The 24,269-nt window shown below is 39.7% G+C and overlaps 1 protein-coding gene across 1 annotated transcript in view; it reads right to left on the reverse strand.

Annotated features, from left to right (window-relative positions):
- The window catches only part of P2RX3 (purinergic receptor P2X 3), a 684,798-nt gene that overhangs the window by 248,439 nt on the left and 412,090 nt on the right, over positions 1 to 24,269 (reverse strand). The window contains exon 9 of the mRNA XM_044084177.1: positions 6,856 to 6,992. Within this exon, the coding sequence (XP_043940112.1) occupies positions 6,856 to 6,992 (137 nt within the window). The remainder of the gene's footprint in view (positions 1 to 6,855; positions 6,993 to 24,269) is intronic.

Consider the following 24,269-nt stretch of genomic DNA (forward strand, 5'->3'; position numbering starts at 1 on the left):
GGTAGTACCAGCTGCCACCAACCACTCTTATCAGCTACTATAAGACTCTTACAAAGGGTGACCATTTCTACTGTGTAATGTTACTATTATCCGAATGGTAAGTGTGTCCAAGACTAAGGCTATTTAACTGTGACCTGTACAGTGTTACCAAATACATATGCAAGTACGCTAAGAGCTTAAATATCTCTAAACAAAACCAGCCACAATTAAAAGGTTTAAATATATTTAATAATATATAATAACAGAACAAGACAATAATCAATAACCCAATACAGTGACAACAGAGTTCAGAATCACAGGAAATACTTTAAAACAACATTGCAGGACAGTCTCACATAAGTACAGAAACCATCTAGACTGATCTTACTATTTTCCTATCCATCTCTAAGAGAGATATTATGATCTAAGTCTTACTTACAGAGCAAGGTAAGTGGTGAGATGCTTACAGGTCCAGAGACAAATACAAAATGCCCTGACTTTCTCTGAGAGATAGTTCTTAAGTTACTAACAAACCTTTCTGCTGGGTTATGTCAGACTACATCATTCTTGTCACCTCAACAGGAACTTAAAATTTAATGTGTCTGTGAAAAATACTTATCTCCCAGATGTACAGCTGCTAGAAAGCCAGAGCAATACAAAAACACTTTACACGTGAAACCTAGTAATTATCTCTGTCTTAAGACAAAAGAAAGAAACTCTAGCTGTAGACATTCTGCCTTCTAGCTGTGGTAAACACAATAGTAAAACTCTTTACTTATTTTCTCAGAGTTTGCAAGTTAACTCTGTATATCCCAATTTCTACTATGAAAACATACATTTGCACAGGCATATAGTCCCTATACATTTCTGCTGTTTTCCAGCAGTGTGCACTGTGGTTACATTTTTGAAGCTTAGCACATAGCATACAAGTTACTTACATTTGTAGAGAAGCCTATGGATCATATTAATATTTACAATGTCAGAATTATTTACAAAATTCTAGCTAGCTAGGCTAGCAGCCTTCACACTCTCATTTATTCTTGTTGGTAACAGAGGCACTGGCAAGTATTGGCAAGGAGAATGAGATGGTTGAACTGGATGTGTGGGCAGGTTGGAGTAATATAACAGACTTTCCTCTTTTTTTTGCAAGTGACTTCATGAGTCTCTAGAAGAATGGGACAGGAATCTGCTGCAAGTGTAATAGAGTAGTTTAAAAGATTTGGGAGACAAGCAGAAGTGCAAGATAACTCAGAAAACCTGGTAACTGTACCCTTCAGGACTGAGGTGAAAGAATATGATTTGCCAGTAGTTGATATAAGGCTACATATTTGAGTACTAAGCGATTCCAAAATTATAGCAGATGACCAAGAAGAATGAGAGGGTGTATGTCACATGGGTGAGGCTAGGAAAAAATCAGACAAATGGTCAGGAAGGCTGACCATTGACAGCCAGGGTTAGTGGCAAGAATGGTAATGCAGGCATAGTTCGTGTTTGGGTTTGACATTTACTTATTTAACATAGCACACTGCATTATGGGAAATGCTGAGACAGTATGATAAGTTCATATGTGGGAAATTCGAGAAGAAGTAGGGAGAGACTGGAGTGAGGAGATAGAATGCAGATGGGGCTGGAGGGACTGGTAGAATGCAGTCACAATGAATGTTACCCACTGACTCAGGTGAAGAAGCAGAAGGACTTCAGTGGGTAAACTAAGAGAAAAGGAAAGTGAAGGGGAAAGAATCTTATGATGGTTAAATTTAAGGGACTGTGAAAGATGACCATGAATAATAGGAGAGTTCATGGGAAGTAGTATGGAAAGGAAAAGGCTGTAGTTAGCAAACGTATACATCAAAAAGGCAAGGTACTGCAGGAAGAAAGATGGAACATGAATAGTACAAGAGCAATGGGCAAACTAATGAAGGAGAAAAGACAAGACCAATTTATATCATTTCAAGAGCTTTTGAACAAGGAAGAAGAATGGCTGAAATACAAAGGATTTATGGAAAGGGTAATGGGTATATTGGGAGAATAATGATGGGGTACAAGAGGTAAGACATTGGCAGATCTCATTCAGACATTCTCCCAGGATAATGTGGAAAATGTTAACGAGGCAGAATTGATGTAATAGATGCATAATTTACAAAATGTGAGAATTTTATGGTGGAAACAGCACTACAGAAGTTAAAAGAGAGTTGTATGCAGGACAATGTGAAGTGGAAAATATATGGTTTGAAAAGAGGTACAGGGATCAGAACAATTATGAGCCTGAGGATGGTACAGCTATGTATTATTTGCAAATGCAGGCTATGCACATGCACACATCATATAGCATGTCAGTGATGTTGATAATGAAATGGGTGATAGCAGAGGAAGATGCTGGGAATGGGCTGAATAAGATACATTACATTGTGGAAGTGACTGTGAGGGAGAGGAATACTGTTTACCTCTGCTTCCTCATCTGTCCCAGCATTAGAACTGGTCAGAAAGTAGATGTAGATCTGCTATTAGAACATGGAAAGTTGAGATTCCTGAAATTCCATGTAATGGATTATTACTCATAATTTTTACAGAAAATGGATACTAAAAGGGTAGTACATAAAACAGCTGTAGCAAATATCAGAAAGGAAATGAATATCAAAGAGGAAATATATATGGAGCATTCACTGACTAACAGGGAATTCCTACCATGGAGCAAGTAATTATCAAAGGAGAAATGTTTATGAACCAAGATATGACTACAGAAGACAGAGAGTGACTATAACATCAGAATAACTATGCACAGGAAGTGACTGATTATGAAACAGAGAATGGCTGTGGCAGGGGTAGCGATTATGGAATGGGGAATGACTGTGGCAGAGGCAGAGATTATGGAAAGGGGGATGACTGTGGCAGGGGAAGTGACTATGAAATGTTGAATTACTGTGTAAGAGGAACTGACTATGGAATAGAGAATTACTGAGCCTAGGGCAGTGACTATAGAATGGGGAATTACTGTGGCAGGGGGAGTGACTATGGACTAGGCAATTACTGTGTCAGAGGAAGTGACTAGGGAATGTGGCAGTAGAGAGTAACTTTGGAGCTGGCACTGGAGGTGACTATTGAAGAAGAAAAAATTATGGCAGTTGAAATGAGTATGGCATAAAAAATGTCTATGGTGGGGGGAATAGTGGTGGTATGGGAAGCAGCTTTGGCAGGTGAAATGATTATAGCAGGGGAAGTCAGCTTGATGCAGGAAATGACTATTATTCTGTAAATGTCAGTCAGAAACAAACAGGGGAAACATAATTGTAGGACAAATGATTGCCAGACAGGAATTATTAATCTTGTCACAAAGGAAATTTTAATTAATCAGGAAAAGCCACCTATTCAGTACCATAGGGAATACCAGTGGAAACCTAAAACTTTACCACTTTTGAAACTTCAGTTATGCAAGACACTCTATTTGTAATGAATAAATTATTTTTAATTAAAGAATTGATACTGGACAGAACAGCCACTTGGGAAACTGCTACATCAGTGTAAATAGCTATTGTATTCAAATAATTATAGAAACAATTAATATGGTCACAATGCAGATTACAGACATGAAAAGACGTTCAGAGAAAAGTACTATGATGAAGACACTAAGCATCAAGATAAAGAAGACGAACAGAATTTTGAAGTTTTTTGCACATTTTGCAATACATAGTGTACATCTCCAGGAAGAAAGTTCTCCAAACAAGTGGTGACAGTACTTGTAAATACATGGCAGATGTCTCACCAGCACCATCAACATGATGCTGCCAGAACATTAAATTTGCCTGTAAACGTAAAGAAAGGTAATCAGGAGTTGTTTTTCTGACAAAACTCAAAAATGTGAATCAGAGGCTGGTGCCAGTCTTTAGTTTATAACTAAGAACCAGAATACATCTGGGGTACCACATTTATATGAATGCATAGTTTGTAAATCTGCAACAGATAAGGCAGACATGGTGGTCTCGATGTTTAGTACAAAACACAAACCCACTTATATACAACTGCATTATTCTGAATTAGTAGCTGTGTTTATTGAGAAAATGGAAGAAAAAAAATATTTTCATGTTATTGCCATGTTATTAGTAGCATCTGTGCCCCATAGAGAAGCATATGTGACAGCCACATAATCTGGCAAGAAGGTTGTGGTAGAAAGCAATTAACCAGTGTGTCAGATATATGGTAAAACTATCAAAGAATCATAATGTATCCCCAAAGTAGGTGATGGAGGCAGAAAGGAAGGCTGTACAATGCAGGCAGTATAGGCCTGGTTTATATTATGGTATAGATAAAACCAAATTTAGTAGTGTTATGGAGGGAAGACTTTACCAGAAATTAAGAAGGCAGAAGGTGATAGAGTGGCAGAGAAGGGTGATTAATGGGTAAAGGTAAGATATTATAAAAAATAGTGCAAAATGGGTAATTTGTAGTGGTACAGGATGAGTCTAGGAGGAAGGTAATGGAGGATAAGTACATGTTTACACAAGGAGGGCTCTAGTCAGAAAAGGCAAGGGAAAGGTGAGGAGCATACCTCTCACCTAATAAGATTTTTACAGAATGTGCAATTTTTGCCTCATATTTTTGGTGTGTTCCTGATAAAATTTGTGGTTTTCTGTTCAATCATTGAAAACTGAGGTCACTAAATTATGGCAGACCTTTGAATTCCAGACTTCATATCCTTCAGAAAATGCATGTTAATGTAAAATATGTTATTCTAATGCAAAATATGTTATTCTATCAACTTTCTAAGTTTTTAAGAGCACTATTTAAAATATGTACCTGTTTCGGGGCCTTTGTTCCCCATTATTTTTGGCTTTGCCCAGAATTCTATTCTTCTGCTAAGAAGATGAGAGGGATGCTGCACAGACTCTTTCTTGATTTAGTACCAAGCAAACTCTAATGCATTATACAGTACATTATGAGGTTCTGAAGGCAGGTCTAAGTGTCAAGATATGTTTTTAATGTTACAATGAAATGTGGTATTTTATATACAACTCACATGGCTTAATTTCTGCTCAGCAACAGTTTTTCCCATGCTCCACTAACTAATATAAATTCCAAAGATGTCTCCAAGAAGATATGGCTTAATAATAATAATGTAATTGTGACTCCCTTGCACTGGCCCAGTAATCAAGGAGCCTCAATCCTCACCACTAGCACCAGTGAGGGGCGTGCACATTGGGAAGGATAACAAGTACACATACAGTAAAGTACAATTTCCCTTAAGAGCTCACAGAGATCACAGTTAGTCTGGGGCTGGTTTCTCCCTTTCTCTCCAGATCCTCAGTAAGACTCCCCACTGGCACAGCTATAGGGTACAGATCTCAGCCTAGTGTTCAAGCTAAAACCTCCAGCATCCTCTCTGTCCAACCAGTGATTCATGTCCCTGCCCAAGTAGCTGGCACAAATACACATATTCTAAGATATGAGTTATATACAAACACACAGACACTCCAGGGGAAGGCTGGCACAGGTTCTCCAGCTATGCCCCTTTCTACCCAGGCTATAAGGTAGTAATCCACTGCCACTAGCCACTATTTATCAGCTACTAATAAGGCCCTTACCAAAGGGTGTCCAGGTTTACTGTGCAATATCATTATCCAATTAGTAAGTGTGACGAACAGCAAGACTATTGGAGTGGCTTTGTACAGTATCATCAAATACTTGCAGGTACTATAGAGCTTAATTATCTCTTCACAAAACAGCCACAGTTGAAAGGTTTAAAAATATTTAATAATAAATAATAAAAACAAAAGACAATACGTATTACTTCAACACAATGACATTACAGAGTTTAGAGATCACAGGAAACTTTTAAAATAATATTGTAGGATAGTCTGACATAAATATAGAAAATAGCTAGACTAATCTTACTATTTCTAGCTATCCCTAAGAGAAATACTAAAGTCTAAGATCCTACTTACAGAGCAAAGGCAGAGTGCTGGTGAGTTGTTAACAGATTCAAACAAAATCCAAAATGCATAATTCTCTCTCTCTCTCTGAGAAGGTCTTAAATTGATAGCACAGTACTGCTGAGTCATTTCATATTACATCATTCTTGACACTTCTCTGGCTCCCAGGCTACCAGAAACTCAAAATTTACATTTCTTAGCAAGCTTGCACCTGGCCAGGAAGCCACAGCAATAAAAGACATTAAACATGTAAAATCTAGCATTTAACTAGAATTTGCTGGTCCAGGCATCCTGTCTCTGAATTTTGAGATCAAACAGTCATAAAATGTTTCATTTATCAGCTTTCTTCCAGCAGGGGGCACTGTGGTCACATTTATGAAGCTCAGTACAACATATAGTTTAATCAATACATATAGTTCTGTTTACATTTGTAAACCAAGCCTGTGGATTATATTAATATTTACAATGACATAGAATTATCTGCAAAAGTCTATCTAGCTGGGCTGGCAGCCTTTCAGTTTTTCACAGTAATCATGAAGAAAATAATATTTTTAATTTAAAAATTACATATTAAGCATGGCAGTATTTACTTAATGACATGCAGTTTTTAGCTAGATTCAGTATAATCTAGGAATGCCAACACTAAATGAGAGTGTACAAGTGTGTGTGTGTGTGTGTGTGTGTGTGTGTGTGTGTGTGTGTGTGTGTGTGTGTGTGTGTGTGTTTGTGTGTGTTTGTGCATGTTAATGACCCAACAAAGGTATACATTCCTTGCAAGAGGTTTGCGTCTTTAGCAGGGTCCTAGTGGAGCATAACTTATTTGGAAGGATCACACATAAGCACTTAATTGGTAATGAAGTCATCAATGAGATTTTACTGCAGCATTTCGACCCAACATGGCCAATGTATCTTATTTACCATTTTGTTATATCAGATGTCCATGACAACCCACCTGAAATTATAGCCTTGTGATACTTTGTTCTTTTCAGATATGCTGTCCAACCGTGTAAAACTATACTGAGGATTACATAAGTCATTTGATTTGTCCAAGTCACAAATCCATCCAATCTTAATTCCAAGAACTCCACCCTAAAGAAGGAAAAAGATTGCATAGTAAATGTTAAGAAACACTGGATGCCAATGACGGAGACAGAGAGAGAGAGAGAGACAGCAATAAAACATAAAGCGTGTAATCAGAGGTGGGGCTTCAGCTTCCTTCTCAGTAACATTTTATTATTGTTTTTCCAGGTTCTGTACTATTCCCCATATACAAAGTTCTCCAACATGCATACACTTAAATACCATATGAAAAAGTGAAGAACACCTGACCATGCATAAGTTGCATTCAAGAATGCAGATGATGGCATTGCTTGCTTAACTGCAAATACACATTCATAAACTTTTATCTATCTATCTATCTATCTATCTATCTATCTATCTATCTATCTATCTATCTATCTATCTATCTATCTATCCATCTATCTATCTATCTATCTATCTATCTATCTATCTATCTAACTACAGCAGTTTCATCAACAAGGATTTTCTGAAAATAATAAGAATAACACTCTAATGCCTAACATTATTAATTAACTGTCATCTTCAGTGATTTACCAGAAAACCAAAAACTTTACAACGGACCTGGCAGAAATATGGGACAAATAGCAATATTGAAGAACACTGGACCATAGTAGTGTGTTAGCATACTCCTAAGAAAGTATAGTCAGATAAGAAAAGTTACCTTAACAGATGTTCGAATTATTACTGCTGCTGTAGCCTTAGCTATATGGGTAGATTATCCTAGCTTACTACATTTGGGAGTTAGAAGTAGAAGAGTCCAGCAGCACATAGTGAATGGTCCTTGCAAAGCTTGAGCTGGATCTAGAAAAGGAATCGAGCTTATAGCACACTGCAAAACATATGTACATGGGACCATGTAGGCAGCTTATAGAATATTTTAGGAATGCAACACTTTCCAATAAGCCACAGATGAAGCCAATGCCCTGGTAGGGCCTTGACCTTGCCTGGAATAGTTTTGCTGTGGTGAGTATGAGAAAAGCTAATAACCTTAGACAACGGGAAATAGTCTGTTTTGACACAGTTTGTCCCTTCTTCTTACCTTCACAAGAAATGAACAATTAATACAAATATTGGAAAGATTTAGTTCTGTCAAGACAGTACCTGAGTTGTCTGTAGACATCCAAAGAACAGAAAATCCTTTCGCCTTCCTTTTTAGGTTCAAGAAAGAAAATGAGAAAATGGATAGTAAACTGAAGACAGCACTTCAGGCATACATTTCCATATGAAAAATGAGGTAGGGATGAATCACCATAACAGGTCGTAACTCAGATACCCTTCTTGCAGAAGTCCCAGCAATCAGTAAAACTGTTTTCCATGTTAAGAACCTCAAGTCACCCAGGTTACATGGTTCTATTGGAGCAAGTGTTAGCTTTTCTAACACAAAATTAAGATTCCAGGTAGGGGCCACAGTTTTTCTTGGAGACCTCTTATACAAAACCCCTTTTTGGAGCATTTTGACGTGAGACTGCATTAAGGGGGATCCATTGGCAGACATGCTGAAATGGCCAACAAATGAACCTTAATAGAGGAAAAAGAAAGGTCATAAGATAATAACTCACACAAACATTATAGAACCAGAAAATAACTAGTCCTGAATGGGTGCTGATTATGTTGTTGGCACCAACTAGAAAACCTTTTGTGTTTGCTAATATATGATTTTCTGGTAGCAGGCTTTCTTGTCTCCATTAGTACCTGCTGCATGTCCTCACTGAACAGGTGCCTAAACGGAATTAAGACCCTATCATCCAGGCAATTGAAGTTGATGGTATTAGGGTGTATCAAACACCCCTGTTCTTGTGTGAGTAGATCCAGTCTGTGAGGAAGTTTGTGGTAATTGTCCATGGCCATTTCCACAAAAGAAGGGAGAAGCATGGTTGCTTAGGCCAGAAGGGAGGCATCACAATGATTTTGTGCAATTCCTCCTGAATCTTCAGAAATACCTTGGATATTATTAGAAAGGGTGGAAAAGGCATATAGGAACATTTCAACAGAAAGATGGTGGCTAAAACCTGAAAGAACAATGCTATGAACAGCAAAAATAGAAATGTCCACACCCTGGCATAAAAAAAACACACCAAAAAACAAGAGGGATGGAGGAAGAAGTACTGCAGCAATGATCATTCAAACATCTACTGTTATGATAAGTTTACTTAGACAACTATACTTTATTCATCATATTGATCATTGCTGTCTTAGCTATATGAGTAGATTACCCTAGCTAACTACATTTGGGAAGTTGAAGGAGAACAATTCAGGAGGCCATGGAGAATGGTCCTAGAAAAGCCTGACCTGGACCTAGAGCAGAAATCAAACTTACAGTGCTTTATAGAAGTGTGTGTGTATGTATGTATATATATATATATATATATATATATATATATATATATATAAGGCCAAGTAGCAGCTTCTAAAATACTTCTACAATCCAACTCTTTCCAAAAAGCCATAGATGAAGCCAAGGCCCTGGTAGAGTGGGCATTGATACAGCCTGTAAAAGTTTTGTTATGGTGAGTACAACAAAAGGTCTTAAATAACCATTGGGAAATATCTGTTTTGACACAGGTTGTCACGTCTTCTTACTTTCACAAGAAATTAACAATTGATCCAAAGATGTGAAAGATTTAGTTCTGTCAAGACAGTACCTGAGTTGTCTATTGACATCTAAGGTATGGAGTATCCTTTCTCCCTTCTCAGCCAGATTAGCTGGCTCAAATGGGACAAGTATTAACTTTTCTAACATGAAATTAAGATCCCAAGGAGGAGCCACCAGTTTTCTTAGAGGCCTCTTATGCAAGAACATTTTGACATGAGACTGCATTTAAAGAGGAGTATCCATGGGCAGACATGCTGAAATGGCAGATAAATTAACCTTGATAGAGGAATAAGAATGACCATAGGCATTGGCAGAATGGTCAGGGATGGCCACAAGGAAGCACTCATTGGATTCACAACACACACCGCCAAACACCCACTGTGGGGACAGAATCCGACTTACATTGGACTTTCTTTGGGTGAACAGGTTCTCATCTATCTCCACCACTCTTTCTGGCCCATTGATTTTTTTACTGGGATGAGATAGTAAGGCATGGGCACATATCTCTCTCAGGTAATTGTTCCAGTCAACAGTTGTGTTATGGTTCAGCTGCAGCTCTGCTTCACAGAACTGCACAGATGTTAACTCCAAAGTCCACAGATAAATGAACCGAACAGCAGTCAGGAAAGGGATCAGGGATCTGTAAAACCAGGTGTTTGTCCGGACACCTTTCCCCTCCCGGCAGGAGTGACGACTACATAACCACTTGGGGTTACTGGAGAATTTCAACCTCATCTGGTGATTTTGAGAGCACAGTCGGACTTTGTGCACAATACCTTTCTGCTGCAGGAAAGTAAGAGGAGCCTGCACATCTACTGGTGCATAGAACCCACACTGTAAAAGTAGCCGACTCCAAATCCAGCTCCAGACAAGTGACAAGTAGAGTACCTCAGGGTTCAGTCCTGGGGCCGCTCTTGTTTGGCATCTACTTCTCTGAAGTACAGGTCAACACTAAGGGACTCTGGCTAACAAAGTTTGCAGATGACTGCAAACTGGGAGCCATTATTGAATCCCCAAATGATGTGGATACTCTACAAAAGGGCCTTACAGAAACAGATGCTTGGTGCCAGAGCCATGGGCTCAAGCTCAATGCCAAGAAATGTATTGTTATCCCCTTTGGGAAAAAACATGTATCCATGAATTACCATATAGGTGGCAGTACACTAAACACAGAAAGTGTGATAAGAGACTTAGGGACACAGGTGGACAGTGGTCTCACCTTCGATAACCACATCGTCATAACAGTCAGGAAATCCTTCTATGTGGCACACCTCATCATGAAGGGCTTTTCATCCAGAAAGAAGGAGGTCGTTGTTCTACTGTACTCATCCCTCATTAGACCCATTATAGAATACAACACCCCATTTGGTATGTACCTCTCAAGACATCTGCAACAACTGGAAAGGCCTCAGAAATACCTCACTAAAAGAATCACAGGCCTAAAGCAGATGCCCTATGCTGACAGCCTTAAAAAACTCCAGCTATACTCTGTCGCATATCGTCTACTCAGAGGCGATCTCTGCTTAACATACAAGGCCATGTCAAACCCAGAGCTGTTGGACATGCTACACTTAAAGAAATCCCAATCCCTCAGAGCTACATGCTCCAGGGATCTAAACCTTGTCATCACAATAAACAAAACATGCTGGAGGGATAGGTTCCTGACCCAGAGACTCCCCAGACTCTGGAATAGATTGCCCATACATGTCAAGCAGAGTGCCTCTTTGGATCTCTTCAAGAGGAACCTTGACAATTGGATGGGAGAAAGGAAATTCACCCCAGGGATCACGTCAGTCGCCCTGCTAGACAGGGGTCCAGGAAAGTAAATAATGTGGGAAGAAATAGCCAGGGAATTGTTATGGCTAGGCTTGTATAGGCCCTAGGGCTGATAGTCTAGTACCAACCTATGAACCTATGAACCTATGGTAAGTCCCAGAGGGTTAAATCCATGTCAGCCATAACTCAGAGAGGTGATATTTCACAGACAAAAAAGGGCAGATGTCACTATTAGTGTTTCACGCGCTTCTACACTGACAGGAAAAGCGGGAAATAAAGCTTTCGAACATGGAGTCCTGTATTACTGTAAATTACTGTAAATAGAATGTTCATCAGCGTCTCGGGCTATGTGTACGCTTCATGTTTTATTTTCCCTAAAACCTGCTATAACAGCTACATCATGTTGAAAAAATATTCCTTTAAATAACAGTTACAGACAATTTAACATGAAATAATCGGATGGATACAAAGTCATGTTTTACTGTAAATTACTATACATATAATGTTTAGCTCCAGTTGCCGATTTGTGTGTGCTTAATGTTTTACTTTCCATAAAACCTGTTATCATAGCTACATCATGTTTAAAAAATATTTGTTTTAATAATGGTTATACACTATTTAACATAAACTACTCAGATGGATACTCACAATGCAGCACATACCAGCAAAATAACGTTACAGTCTGGTTGTCATGTTTTACTGTAAATTACTGTACATAAAATGTTTAGCGCTGGCTGCTGCTTTGTGTGTGTTTGTTTTACTTTCCATAACATTTATCACAGCTTCATCATGTTTAAAAAATATTGCTTTTAATAATGGATAGACAGTATTTCATATAAACTAATCAGATGGATACTGACAATGCAGCATATACCGGCAAAATACTGTTGCGGTCTGGTGGGGGTATAACGGAAAAGTACCGAGGCATCTCCTAAATGCTATATCCCATGCATAGAGCCCCTCAAATTATCCAAGGAATGATCCTAGTTACTCTCATCAGAAGTAATATATAATAATCAACCATGGGATGGGCAAAGTCAATCTATAACCAAATGGGATAGGTCAATTCAAGTGCAAAAAGGGAGACTGGCTAAGCTTAAAATGACCTACAAGGACAACTAGTACTTACCTATGAACCTGTGAACCTGTGTAGTAACCCTTTCCTGTTTCTACTGTCACAATGTAGTTTTTATTTTGATGGAGATGAAGTATTATCTTATAGCATTAGATTGTTCAGGTCCTGTCTGGACACTGCAATGATAGGACTGGTACCCTTGACATCCTTTAATTATGGCAATGAATTCCACACTACTCAAGCTCTTCCCTACCCTTAAATCACTGCTCCATCTGCCTTTTCCAGATCTCACTGCCTTTAAAGGGATTTTTGGCAGCTTTGCTTGTAGCTAAATGATAATTTGAATTATTTAGACTTCATTAGGAGTTGCTATACACAAGTGCAGTTTGGTAGCTTCTTTTTATCCTTTTTCTCGCCCCTTATATCTCACCTCTCAAACCCATTCCAACCCAGTTAATTCTTAGGCCATTGACCCACTTGCTCTACTCTTTTTTTCTCATTTCCTTTTCTTTAAGTCTAGGGTTGTTAGCCTAGGTGTATTTCATTCAGTTGATTTTGAACAGTTGTTCTAGCAGTTGTATTTTCCAGTCTGGTAGTGTTATGGATAAGGAGGGAAAGCCAGAGTACAAGAAATACAAGTCCTCTGGGCATAAAATCCCATCATAGGATCTACATGATTCTTGTTTAGTGTGCTTAGAGGCATCACACTTACCTAGTGACTGTCCCATAGGTAAGAATTGTAATGTCAGATCTCTGGCTATACAAAGTAATAAATTAGTGGTCAAAGACCTACTACCAGCAGATTCAGCACTGTTGCTTGAAAGGGATAAAGAAAACAGAACAGACAAAATAAAGGCTGAAGTTCATTTAATTCTAGAGAAATTAGCTCCTGCTGGCACCTAAAGTTTCTTTCACAGCAATTTCTGCTGTAAGTGTTACTATGGTTACTCCTGAAAAAAGCTCTTCACCTCACAGGCAAGAGTCCTTGGACCTTATGGAGCCCTCTGTTTCCTAGAAGACATTATGACAGTGTTTATTCCAAGAAAGAGCTTTCTCAGTTATCTTTCTGAACATCATTGGTAGCCTTTGTTAGATTTCACAGGTCTGTTTGCATCCTGATCCAACTTGATTGGGACTACATGATGTCAGCCTTGGTCAAGGTTCAACTTTGTTACAGTATTGTCTAGGTCCGGATAGTGCTTATCATGGACCAAGTTGTTCCATAGGCCAGTCCTACTTCTATTCCTTCTCTAGGCCCAGTTTAGGCACTAATAGCACAATAATTGTCACTATCTGGCATATCGGACCCCTCAGCATAGAAAAATCTCATGTCTCCTGCACTGATGATTTCAGCATCAGTAATATCAATGTTGTGCCCCTCAGTGTCAATGTTTACTAGATCCCAGGAATTTGGCTTCAGTACCATTCTCAATGTTGCAGTTCTTGTCATTTGATGCCTTGGGCCTGAAGATACCTAATTTGGTTTCAGCCCTAGAGTCTTCAGCTCTGAGAGATGGTGCAGAGCCTTCCACTTCACAACTGGTGCCAAGGATTTTGATCCTATTTATTTCAGTGGATAATTCAGTGCAGAAAGGAGATGCTCTTAGCTCTTACATGCTGATTATGTCTGAGGTACTGATTCTGCTCTTAGATATCACTGTTGTTAAAGCTTAAGTCAACCATCACTGAGAGTCACTCAGGAACACAGGAGTTCTAGGCTTGCACTGGTGATATCTGTATTTCACTTTTCTTATGGAAGTTTAGATGAGGACTCCCATTATAACCCCCCAAGGAAAAGGATGTGCAAGTGGAAGCACTGTACTCCCCTGTTGGAGCTCTCCTCTCTGAATTCAGATCTGAATAAAGGGGAATGTTCCCTGAACCCTTCTCCCCAAGGATCCTTCCTCGAGTGCTATCCTGGAATGGATGAGGCAGAGGGACTTTGGCCATCTGGCCATGTCTCCACTGGATCAGCTTGTTCTTACACCCACTAGAGATAACACCATCCTTGAACTGGTCATTACTAACATGGGCGACCATTGCTCTACACCAATAGTCAACTCCTCCCTGGTAAGATCCGACCACAAATGAATCACCTTGGAAATCCACATCCCCGCAAAGGTAACTACCATGAAAAACTTCTCCAAAGATAACTTTGGGTTCATAAAAACAGAGGTGGCTAACTACACGGCACCCATGCAAATGGAGAATAGTTGCATGACTGCCAAATCATACACCAATGCACTGTACAAACACATACACAAATGCATGGATCTTGCCATACCCAATAGAACCAAGATGCTCTCCTCCAAAAAAAGGAAGCCAATCTGGTGGTCCCATTCCATAAACAAACTCTACAATAGAAGGATGAAACTGATGAGGAATAAGTAAAGTCCCAAGACTGGAAAAACTCCCTTATCAGCCTCAACAAAAAGATGAAATCCCTCATCAAATCCTCTAAACCTAGCTATGAAAACAGAATTGCAGCAGACAGTAAAGACAACAACAAGGCAATACCCAGATTTGCTCTGAATTACTGCACAATGGTACCTCCTATACTGAGCCAATGGATATTGCCGATGTACTGGCCAACAGATTCAGTGCCAACTTTACCCCCCCCCCCAAAGGCCCAATTACAATACCAGTAGATTGCCAGGCACCCAGTATTACTGTTGCACAGGTTAAAAAAGCACTGTCCAAGGCCAAGAATACAGCTTCTATGGGACATGACAATTTCTCTGGCTGTGTTCTACATGAACTACAGAGTGAACTGGCACCTCACCTGTGTGCCTTGTTCAATCACAGCCTTACCTCAGGCTTTGTCCTGACCAAATGGTGCACTGCTATAGTCATCCCTCTCCACAAAGGAGTAGCTACTACAGACCCTGGGAACTATCGCCCTATTAGCCTGACGAGTCTGATATGCAAAGCTATGGAAAGCATCATCATGGACCTAATAAACAAGGATATAGGGAATCTCCAAACTCTGGATCCTACACAGTTTGGTTTTGTGAAGGGTAGATCATGCCTGCTCAACTTGGTCGACTTCTTTGAGTCAGTCACCAGAGCTGTGGATGAAGGCAAGGTGGTTCATACAGCCTACCTTGATCTGGTCAAGGCCTTTGATACCATTCCCCACTCAGGAATCATAGAAAAACTCACTAAGCTAGGCATCAAACTCTATATCACTAGGTGGGTTGCAAACTGGCTCACAGATAGAACCCATGGTGTGAAATTAGCGGACTCCAAGTCAGACTGCAGACCAGTCATGAGTGGAGTCCCTCAGGGTACATTCCTGGGTCCTCTCCTGTTTGGTATCTACTATTCTGAAGTCCAGGCCAACACAAAGGGACTCTGGCTGACAAAGTTCACAGCTGATTGCAAGTTGGGAGCTATTATTAATCCCCAAGTGATGTTGACATCCTACAGAATGGCCTCACTGAGACCACTGACTGGTGTCAGAACCATGGCCTTAAGCTCAATGCCAAAAAATGTGCTGTCATCCTCCTTGGGAAAAACCCGGTTCCCTTGAATTACCACATCGATGGTAGTCCACTGAACACAGAAGGCATTATAAGAGATCTGGGAACACAGGTTGACAGCAACCTCTCTTTTGACCACCACATTGCCACTGTGGTCAGAAAGTCCTTTTATGTGGCACATCTCATTACTAAGGGTTTTGCATGCAGGAAGAAAGAAGTCATTGTCTCCCTCCACTCTTCCCTCATTAGGCTAATTATCGAGTGCAGTGCCCCATTTGGCATGTACCTCACAAGACACCTGCAACAACTGGAGAGGCCGCAAAAGTACTTCACAAAGAGGAAACTAGGCCTTAAACACTTGTCCTATATGGACAGACTCAAAAAGCTCCAACTATTCTCTATCTCATATAGCCTACTTAGAGGTGATCTCTCCTTGACTTACAAAGCCATGTCTGACCCAACTCTGTTATAAATGCTACATCTAAAGCAATCCCAATCCCTCTGCACCAAATGCTCCAGAGACCTCAACCTCATTACCACAATCAACAGAACATGCTGGAGGGACAGGTTCATAACCCAAAGACTGCCCATGCTATGCAATAGACTTGGTATACATGTCAAGCAGAGCACCTTACTGGCCCTCTTCAAGAGAAATCTTGATGAGTGGATGGGAAATAGAAAATTCACCCCAGGGATCACTCCAGTGGCTCTACTCAACAGAGTCTCTGGGAACTAAGGTTGGGTGGCACGATGCCAGGGTAATCCTATGGGCTAGGCTTGTAAAGGCTCCGGGGCCATTAGCCTAGTACACATCTATGAACCTATGAACCTATAAGGGTACAGTCTCCTTACAATCAGACAACATAGTAGTTTTGTGGTACCTGGAAAAGCAAAGAGGAATGAGATCTCGCCCTTTGTGCAGAGAAACAATGAGAGTATAGGACTGGGATCTGACCTTGCAATGTTTTCTGATAGCAATGCATATACCCAGGTCTTCCAATGTGACAGCAGACAAGCTCAGCAGGCATATTCTGCTTCCCCATTAGTGGTCCCTGGATATCATTGTAACATGCAGTGTATTCAAGAAGTGGAGAATACTTTGCTGTGGCCTTTTTGCTTCATCGCTAAATAACAAATAACCCAGATCTTCAGCTTTATTCCCTGGAGAGACAGTCACCCAGGGATGCACTCTCCCACATTAGGCCCTCAGGCCTATTGTACACCTGCCTGCCACTGTCCCTCATACTGCGACTACTGTTGAACTCAAGCTCATAGCCCTCTTCTGGTCTCACTAGGTTTGATTCTACCTGCTGCAGCATTACCTGAAAGAGAAGCACATTGTCCTACCATAAAGTTCTAATCTGGTAATTCACCCAACCACGTGGCCTCACCCAGGCATTCAGTTCCTTCATCTGGTTTCTCCCATTTCAGTAATGGCTAGGACCTCTCAGTTTGATCCAGATGTTGTTGAGATAATTATGGTTTCCAAGAAACCTTCAACCAAAGGCTCTAGAAGGGTAAATAGAAAAAATGTCTCAGAGTGCACTTCAGATAAGCAATTTTCACCCATTTCTACAATGTTGAATCAAGCATTAAGTTTATCTGTCATAACTGCATAAGAAAGGAACTAGTTACTCTTTAGATAAAATATGCTTGTTAGCAATTTCCTGCTTTCATGAAGGATTTCCAAACCATTCATTAGCAGCTCACCCTTCATACATGGCCTTTCTCAGATTTTTTTTTTAATGGGCCCCCAGTGTCCATACCAGCATGGGCCTGGGATATTAACTTTGTGCTCAGATGTTGGACTAGATCCTTGTTTGAACGAGTGGCTTTACTATTTATTTTTTTATTTTTTTATTTTACATTTGTTTACCGGGCTAGTCCAACTGGATATATGTCCATTTTCAGTGGAGGCCCGGGGAGAAAAGCTCCACTACAAACTACTAAACAATGTCAAGATATACATTATCTACAAAAATAGAGAGAAAAAAACATATGCAATAACTTTTAAACAGGTTGTATTAACTTTTGAGTAAAATCAAAAAACCTAGGATGGAAAATAGAAAGAAAGGATAAAGAATATTAAATACTTCATTAGAGTATGTAGAAGAGAAGAAAGAGAATGGGTGTTAAGGAGTCAGATAATGATGCAAAAAAAAAGAGAGCTAACCTGGGTTATGACAAGAGCATAGCCAATGCATATTTAGGAAGGATTTTAGTTTAGTTTGAAATTGGGAGAGTGATGTTAGGGATGTAAGTTCTTGTGGTAACTTGTTCCATATTTTGCCAACTGAGTTGGAAAATGTGAGTCACCTGCTGAGTTTTTGGATCGGGATGTTTGGACCAGTATTTTGTTGGTGGAGCGTAGATGCCTCTGATTGTTATAGGGTGTTATGAGGGTGGAGAGTATTGGGGTGTTTTCAGGGTGATGTAGGGCATTATGGGCAATAGTGAGTTGATAGTATTGTATGAGGTGTGGTAGTTCCATCCACCCAAGCTTTAGAGATTTAAACAATGATGAGTTCTATATGGAGAGGCAGTTGCAAATCTGGCAATATTATTATATGATGAGGTAAGTTTGCTAAGATTATGTTTAGAGAGATTTGTGTATATGGAGGAAGCATATAAAAGGGTTGAGATTAAGTGAGTTCTGGCTATGGTAGTTTTGGCTTCAGGAGTAAGAAAAGATTTGATTCTATAGAGAGAGCCTAGTTTTCTGTTGGTCGATTTTATTGTAAGATTAATATGATTGTCAAATTTTAATTGATTGTCAGTAGTGATACCCAAGAGTTTTGTTGTTTGGTCAGGAGAGATAATGGTTCCATTATCAGATATTAGTGTGAAATGGATAAAGGTAGACAAGTGGGTGGGTGAAAAAAGCAAGAGTTTGGTTTTCTTGGGGTTAAGGAGAAGGCAATGATTAGAGAACCATTGTTCTATAGTTGAGAAGGTTCTTTGTGTGAGAGAGTGAAGTTCTGACTGTGTTGAGGCTGCACAAATGATGGTAGTATCATCTGCATATTGAATACAAGTTGTTTGTGGAGTAGCTAGATGAAGTTCATTAATGAAAATGGAAAACAAGAGTGGACCTAAAATAGAGCCCTGAGGGACTCCTATAGTGGTGGGGAGAAGATCAGAGAGTTGGTTGTCCCATAGAACTGCTTGTTTGCGGTTATCTAGGTAAGATGTGAACCAGCATAAGGCGAGATTATCTAGAGAAAAAGATTTTAAACGATGGAGAAGAAGCTGGTGATTTACCATGTCAAAGGCTTTGGACAGGTCTACGAAGAATGCTGAAGAAGGAGTATTATTGTTACGGTTTTTGTTAATTGAGTCAATGAAGGATAGTAAGGCTGTACTAGTACTATGGTATGGTCGAAACCCATGTTGGCAATTAGCCAGGAGTTTGTGGTCTAGTAGGTGATTTAGTAACTGTTTGTGGATACACTTCTCCATAATTTTTGCAAGTGGAGATAGTAGTGCAATTGGGCGGTAGTTAGAATACTCAGTAGAGTCACCTCCTTTAAAAAGAGGGATAATATAAGAGATTTTCCAGACTGATGGAATTGTACTTTCTTTTATTGTCCTATTAATAAGTATAGAGATGGGGTATGCTAAGGCTTTTGCACCTAGTTGGAGGTATTCAGCTGGTAATTGGTCAGCAGAGGGGTTGTAGGTTTTAGTTTATAAAGTAAGGACAGTATTTGAGAGGTAGGTATGGGTTGAAGGTGAAATGGGGGGGGAATAGAGCTAGGTGTAAATAGTTTGGAGGTATCAGGGTTTTGTTGATTAGCTAGGTTTAGTATGGCTGAAGTGAAGAAAGTGTTGAAGGCATTAGCTGTTTGTAAGGGGGAGTCGGGGTCAGAGCCAGAAGGGTTTGGTGTGGCAACTTTACCAGGGGATAATAGTTTATTGATAGAGGACCAAAATTTATGTGGTTGGTGGGGTGAAGATTGCTGAAGCTGGGTATAAAAATTCTTTTTATCTTGTATGATGGCTTTCTTTGTCATATTTCTCTGTTGTCTAAAAGTGACATTATCAGTTAGGCTTTTTGTAGTTCGCCATTTAGCCCAGACCTTGTTCCTATTTACGATAAGTTTCTTAGTGTTATTTGAGAGCCATTGGGCTGTTTTAGATTTGACACGCTTAGAGCGCATTGGGGCATGGTGTTCCAGGATAGTGAGAAAAGTATTATTGAAGTGACTAACTGCTTCGTCTATTGGGAGAGATTTAAGAGGTGTCCAGTTAACTTGCATGAGTTCATTTTGAAACTGGTTGAGGTCAAAATATTTCTTACTACGGAATGATCTGACTTGAATAGGGACAGTAGTGCTGGTTTTTTGCCTAATAATATAAGTGAGGGAGTGATCACTGAGGTCATCTGGGAGAGTTCCTGTTGTATATTTTTGCTGAGGACTATTTGTTAATATCCAGTCAAGTATACTTTCTTTGTTATTAAGTTTATTTATTCTAGTTGGGAGGTTGATTATTTGAGAGAAACCATGCAGGTTAATAAGGGTAGATGGATTAGTCTGTTTACATAAGTTCCAGTCAATGTTGAAATCCCCTAAGAGTATTGTCTCTTGAGGGTAATTTAGTGAGAGCCAGTTTAGAAGGTCTTCTAATATGGCTGGATTCTTTCCTGGGGGAAGATAGGTACAGACAATATTTAATGTTTTTTGTGGGTTGAGTTGCAGTTTTGTAATAATTATTTCAATAGTAGCGTCAAGTGAGAGGTTATGATTTGTTCTGCTAATCTGCAGTCCTGTTCTATAGAGAATAGCAACCCCACCACCTTTTTTGTTTAAGCGGTCCTGTCTTACTATGTTCTAGCCTGGAGGAATAACTTCATTGTCATTAATTATAGGTTTAAGCCATGTTTCTGTTAGACAGAGAATATCAAATTGTTGAACTTCTTGTAGGGCATGAATTTGTGCTATTTTATTACAAATGCTTTGTATGTTTAGTTGGGCAATAGATAGTGTTTTGGGGGGTTTAGTAGATGGTGTACTATTTCTATTAAGTGGGTGGCATTTAGAGGGAATTGGGGAGGGATTTGGACCAGGGTTTGGGTGAATATCTCCATCTATTAATGAGCAAGATATTGTAGGGTTGAAGAGTTGAGGGGGTTTGCAGTAGTAGTAAGGAAATTTTTTAAGGTGGTAGATAAGGTATTTTATGTGAGAAAGGCGGTGGTATTTAGGTTGAAGAAAGGAGGTTGTGTGGGTGGTATTGAGATAGTTTATAGATAAGGCTGGTGGAGATGTTTGGGTATGTCTGTTTGGGATTATAAGAGTAAGGGGTAGGGGTAGTTCATAGAAGGTTAAAAGATAGGTAGAGGTTAGAGTAGTGAGGAAAGTTATTAAAAGGAGATGTTGAGTAAAATTAGGCATGTTAAGAAGGCCTGTGCAGGGATGTTAGAAATTTAATAAGGGAAAGGTTGGTCAGGGAGTGGGAAAGGAAACAGCTATATAGAAGGGGGTGTGGATGAAGTGTATAATATGATTGATTGTGATAAATGAGGGGTGTGTCTTAGAGGGAAACAATTTGAAGATAGTAAAGGTGGGTTGGATGGGTCTAGATTGTGATTGGTTGTGAAGTAAGAGGGTGGGTGGGTCTACACTGTGATTAGTTGTGTAGTAAGAGGGTGGGTGGGTCTACAGTGTGATTGGTTGTGAAGTACGAGGGGTGTGTCTTTGTGGGGGATAAATGTAGAGGTGCTAGGGGCGGGTGGGATTTGGGGGCAGGGAGGGGAGCGGAGTGAGCCCGGAGGGCGAACGGAGCGGGAAGACACAAAAAATTAATTTTGTGTGGTACAGACAAGAAACAATCAGTGAAGTGTGGAAGCAGCAGGTAGGTTTGAACTAGGTCTGTGTGTATATGTTGTGTAACCTTATAAAAAGTAGCCTAAGTATATGTGCAGAGAAGAATAATTAAGGTAAAGCTATGGTGATGTACAAATATGGGTTAAAGGAGTTAAACAGAGGGGTGATGGGCAGGACCGGGATGGAAGAGAAAGTATAGAGGGTAGACATAAAAGAAAAAGAACGATTTGGGGGAGTTAGGAAAGAAGACAAAAGGGAGTAAACCAGATAGTAGTAAGTATGCCACCTAGTGGCCAGAGGGAGATTTACCAGAGTTATTCAGGTGGGAATGGGGTAAATGTGGTAGAAATAAAGCAGTAGGAGTACAGCTAAAAGAGAGAGAAGGTATATAAAATGGTGAGAGGAGACTGATGGAAGAGGGTCTAGGTTAGAAAGGTGATAGGGACTGGTGATTTTGGCTGCTGGCAGTCCTGGACAGGTAGCTGAAGTAGGGTACACTGGTTAAAGTTTGTATTTAAACACTTATCAAAGACATACTTCCACAGTTTGTTGGAAGGCTAAACCAGGTTTGGAGAGTAGTTTTTCACTAGCCAGAGGTTCAGGTCTTCCTGGAGGGCTGAGGTAGAGGTGTAGTTTTGTGGGGTCCACTTAGTAATACTATTCCACAGTTTGTTGGAAGGCTAAACCAGGTTTGGAGAGTAGTTTTTCACTAGCCAGAGGTTCAGGTCTTCCTGGAGGGCTGAGGTAGAGGTGTAGTTTTGTGGGGTCCACTTAGTAATACTATTCCACAGTTTGTTGGAAGGCTAAACCAGGTTTGGAGAGTAGTTTTCACTAGCCAGAGGTTCAGGTCTTCCTGGAGGGCTGAGGTAGAGGTGTAGTTTTGTGGGGTCCACTTAGTAATACTATTTGGGTTAAAATCCAGTACCAGGCGCAGGTCGCACAACAGCCAAACAGCTAGATCTTAAGTTCTTGCCATGGAAGACTGCCTTTTTAGTAATGATTACTTCTAACCTTTCCTGATGAAACCCATTTAAAAAATTGTGGATGAAAAATTCTCTGATTTAAAATTAAACATATGCATAGATAGCCATGCATTTTAAATTAACATAACAGAGAATTTGTACTGTACAGTGTTTCCTTATTTAAGACTTACTGATTGGTTACACGTATCATGTGAAATGATTTAACAGGTTATTTAAATTCAAATTTGCTTTATTTTTGAATGGAAAAGCTAACCTTCTGTTTTCAAATGAAGCAGTTGAGTAGCTAGCCATGGCTTTTAAATTAACATAAGAGAGAATTTCTACTGAAATGTGTTTCCCTATTTATCTTTATTTTATTCAAAGTTGTCTTTTGTCATTATTGACGTATTTTTCCGGATACAGATCTTAACCACATCTCTCAACCTCTTAGTGTAAGAAATCTGGGCAAAAGCCTAAAATAACTTCTTCTTCCTCTTTTGGCTTTTTCCCGGTTAGGGGTCGCCACAGTGGATCACTTGTCCGCTCATGATTGGCAGTGGAGTTTTAGAGTGTCGAGTTGCCAGCCCGATGCCCAACCTTCCACAGAAGGCACACACACGCATGCACTCACACCTAGGACCAATTTAGAGTGTCCAATCCACCTACAGCATGTCTTTGGGATGTGGGAGGAAACCGGAGCACCCGGAGGAAACCCACGCGACCACAGGGAAGACATGCAGACTCCACACAGAAGGTACCCCAACTGAGAATGGAACCAGAGAACCTCTTGCTGTGAGGCGGCAACGCTAATCGCTGCACCACCGCGGCTGCCCGCAAAGCCTAAAATAACAGGGGGACAAAAAACCCAAAAATAGGGACATATTTTAAAGATTGTTCTTATAAACTTAGAAAATTGTCAGAATAAAAGGATTTTTGTTAGCATGCATTTTCTGAAGGATGTGAAGTCTGAAACTCAAAAGGTCATTATTTAGTGACTTCAATCCTCAAAGATTTGCCAGAAAACCACAAACTTTAACAGCAGCAGACTAAAAATATGAAGCAAAATTCTTGACATTCTGCAAAAATTTGGAGCGTTGAGAGGTATGATTAACACTTTAAGTTCTTATCCTGAGTTTTCTCTGAAAAAAGAAGTCAATAAATGATAAGAGAAAACTTTGAATAAAGTAAAATATAAAATAAAAATAAGGAAAGCGCTTAATTCTAGTGGCTGCCAAAAACAGTTACTAGAAAATGGAAATCAAATTCTAAACCAACCATAATAGAAGTTATGAATATATTAACAGACATAAAAAGAACTGGAAGTGGGATGTTTAGAAAAGGGTAGGAGCAAATTACATAGAAAAATGGTAGGAACAATACATGCTCAATAATGTTTTGGAGGAGGAATGAGGTTTAAGAGAAGGCAAGAATTGAAAGAGCTGTGTAATGTTTGACTGACATTGACTGTACAGAAGTTTATAAGTGATTTATAACATTTGCAACTGAAAATATGTCAATATGGTTTATTTTCATTTATATAAATGTATGATTGCCTATGTCATAAGTGATA

The sequence above is a fragment of the Protopterus annectens genome, chromosome 9.part0, assembly GCF_019279795.1.
Source record: "Protopterus annectens isolate FY-2018-M chromosome 9.part0, PAN1.0, whole genome shotgun sequence".
NCBI lineage: Eukaryota > Metazoa > Chordata > Ceratodontiformes > Protopteridae > Protopterus > Protopterus annectens.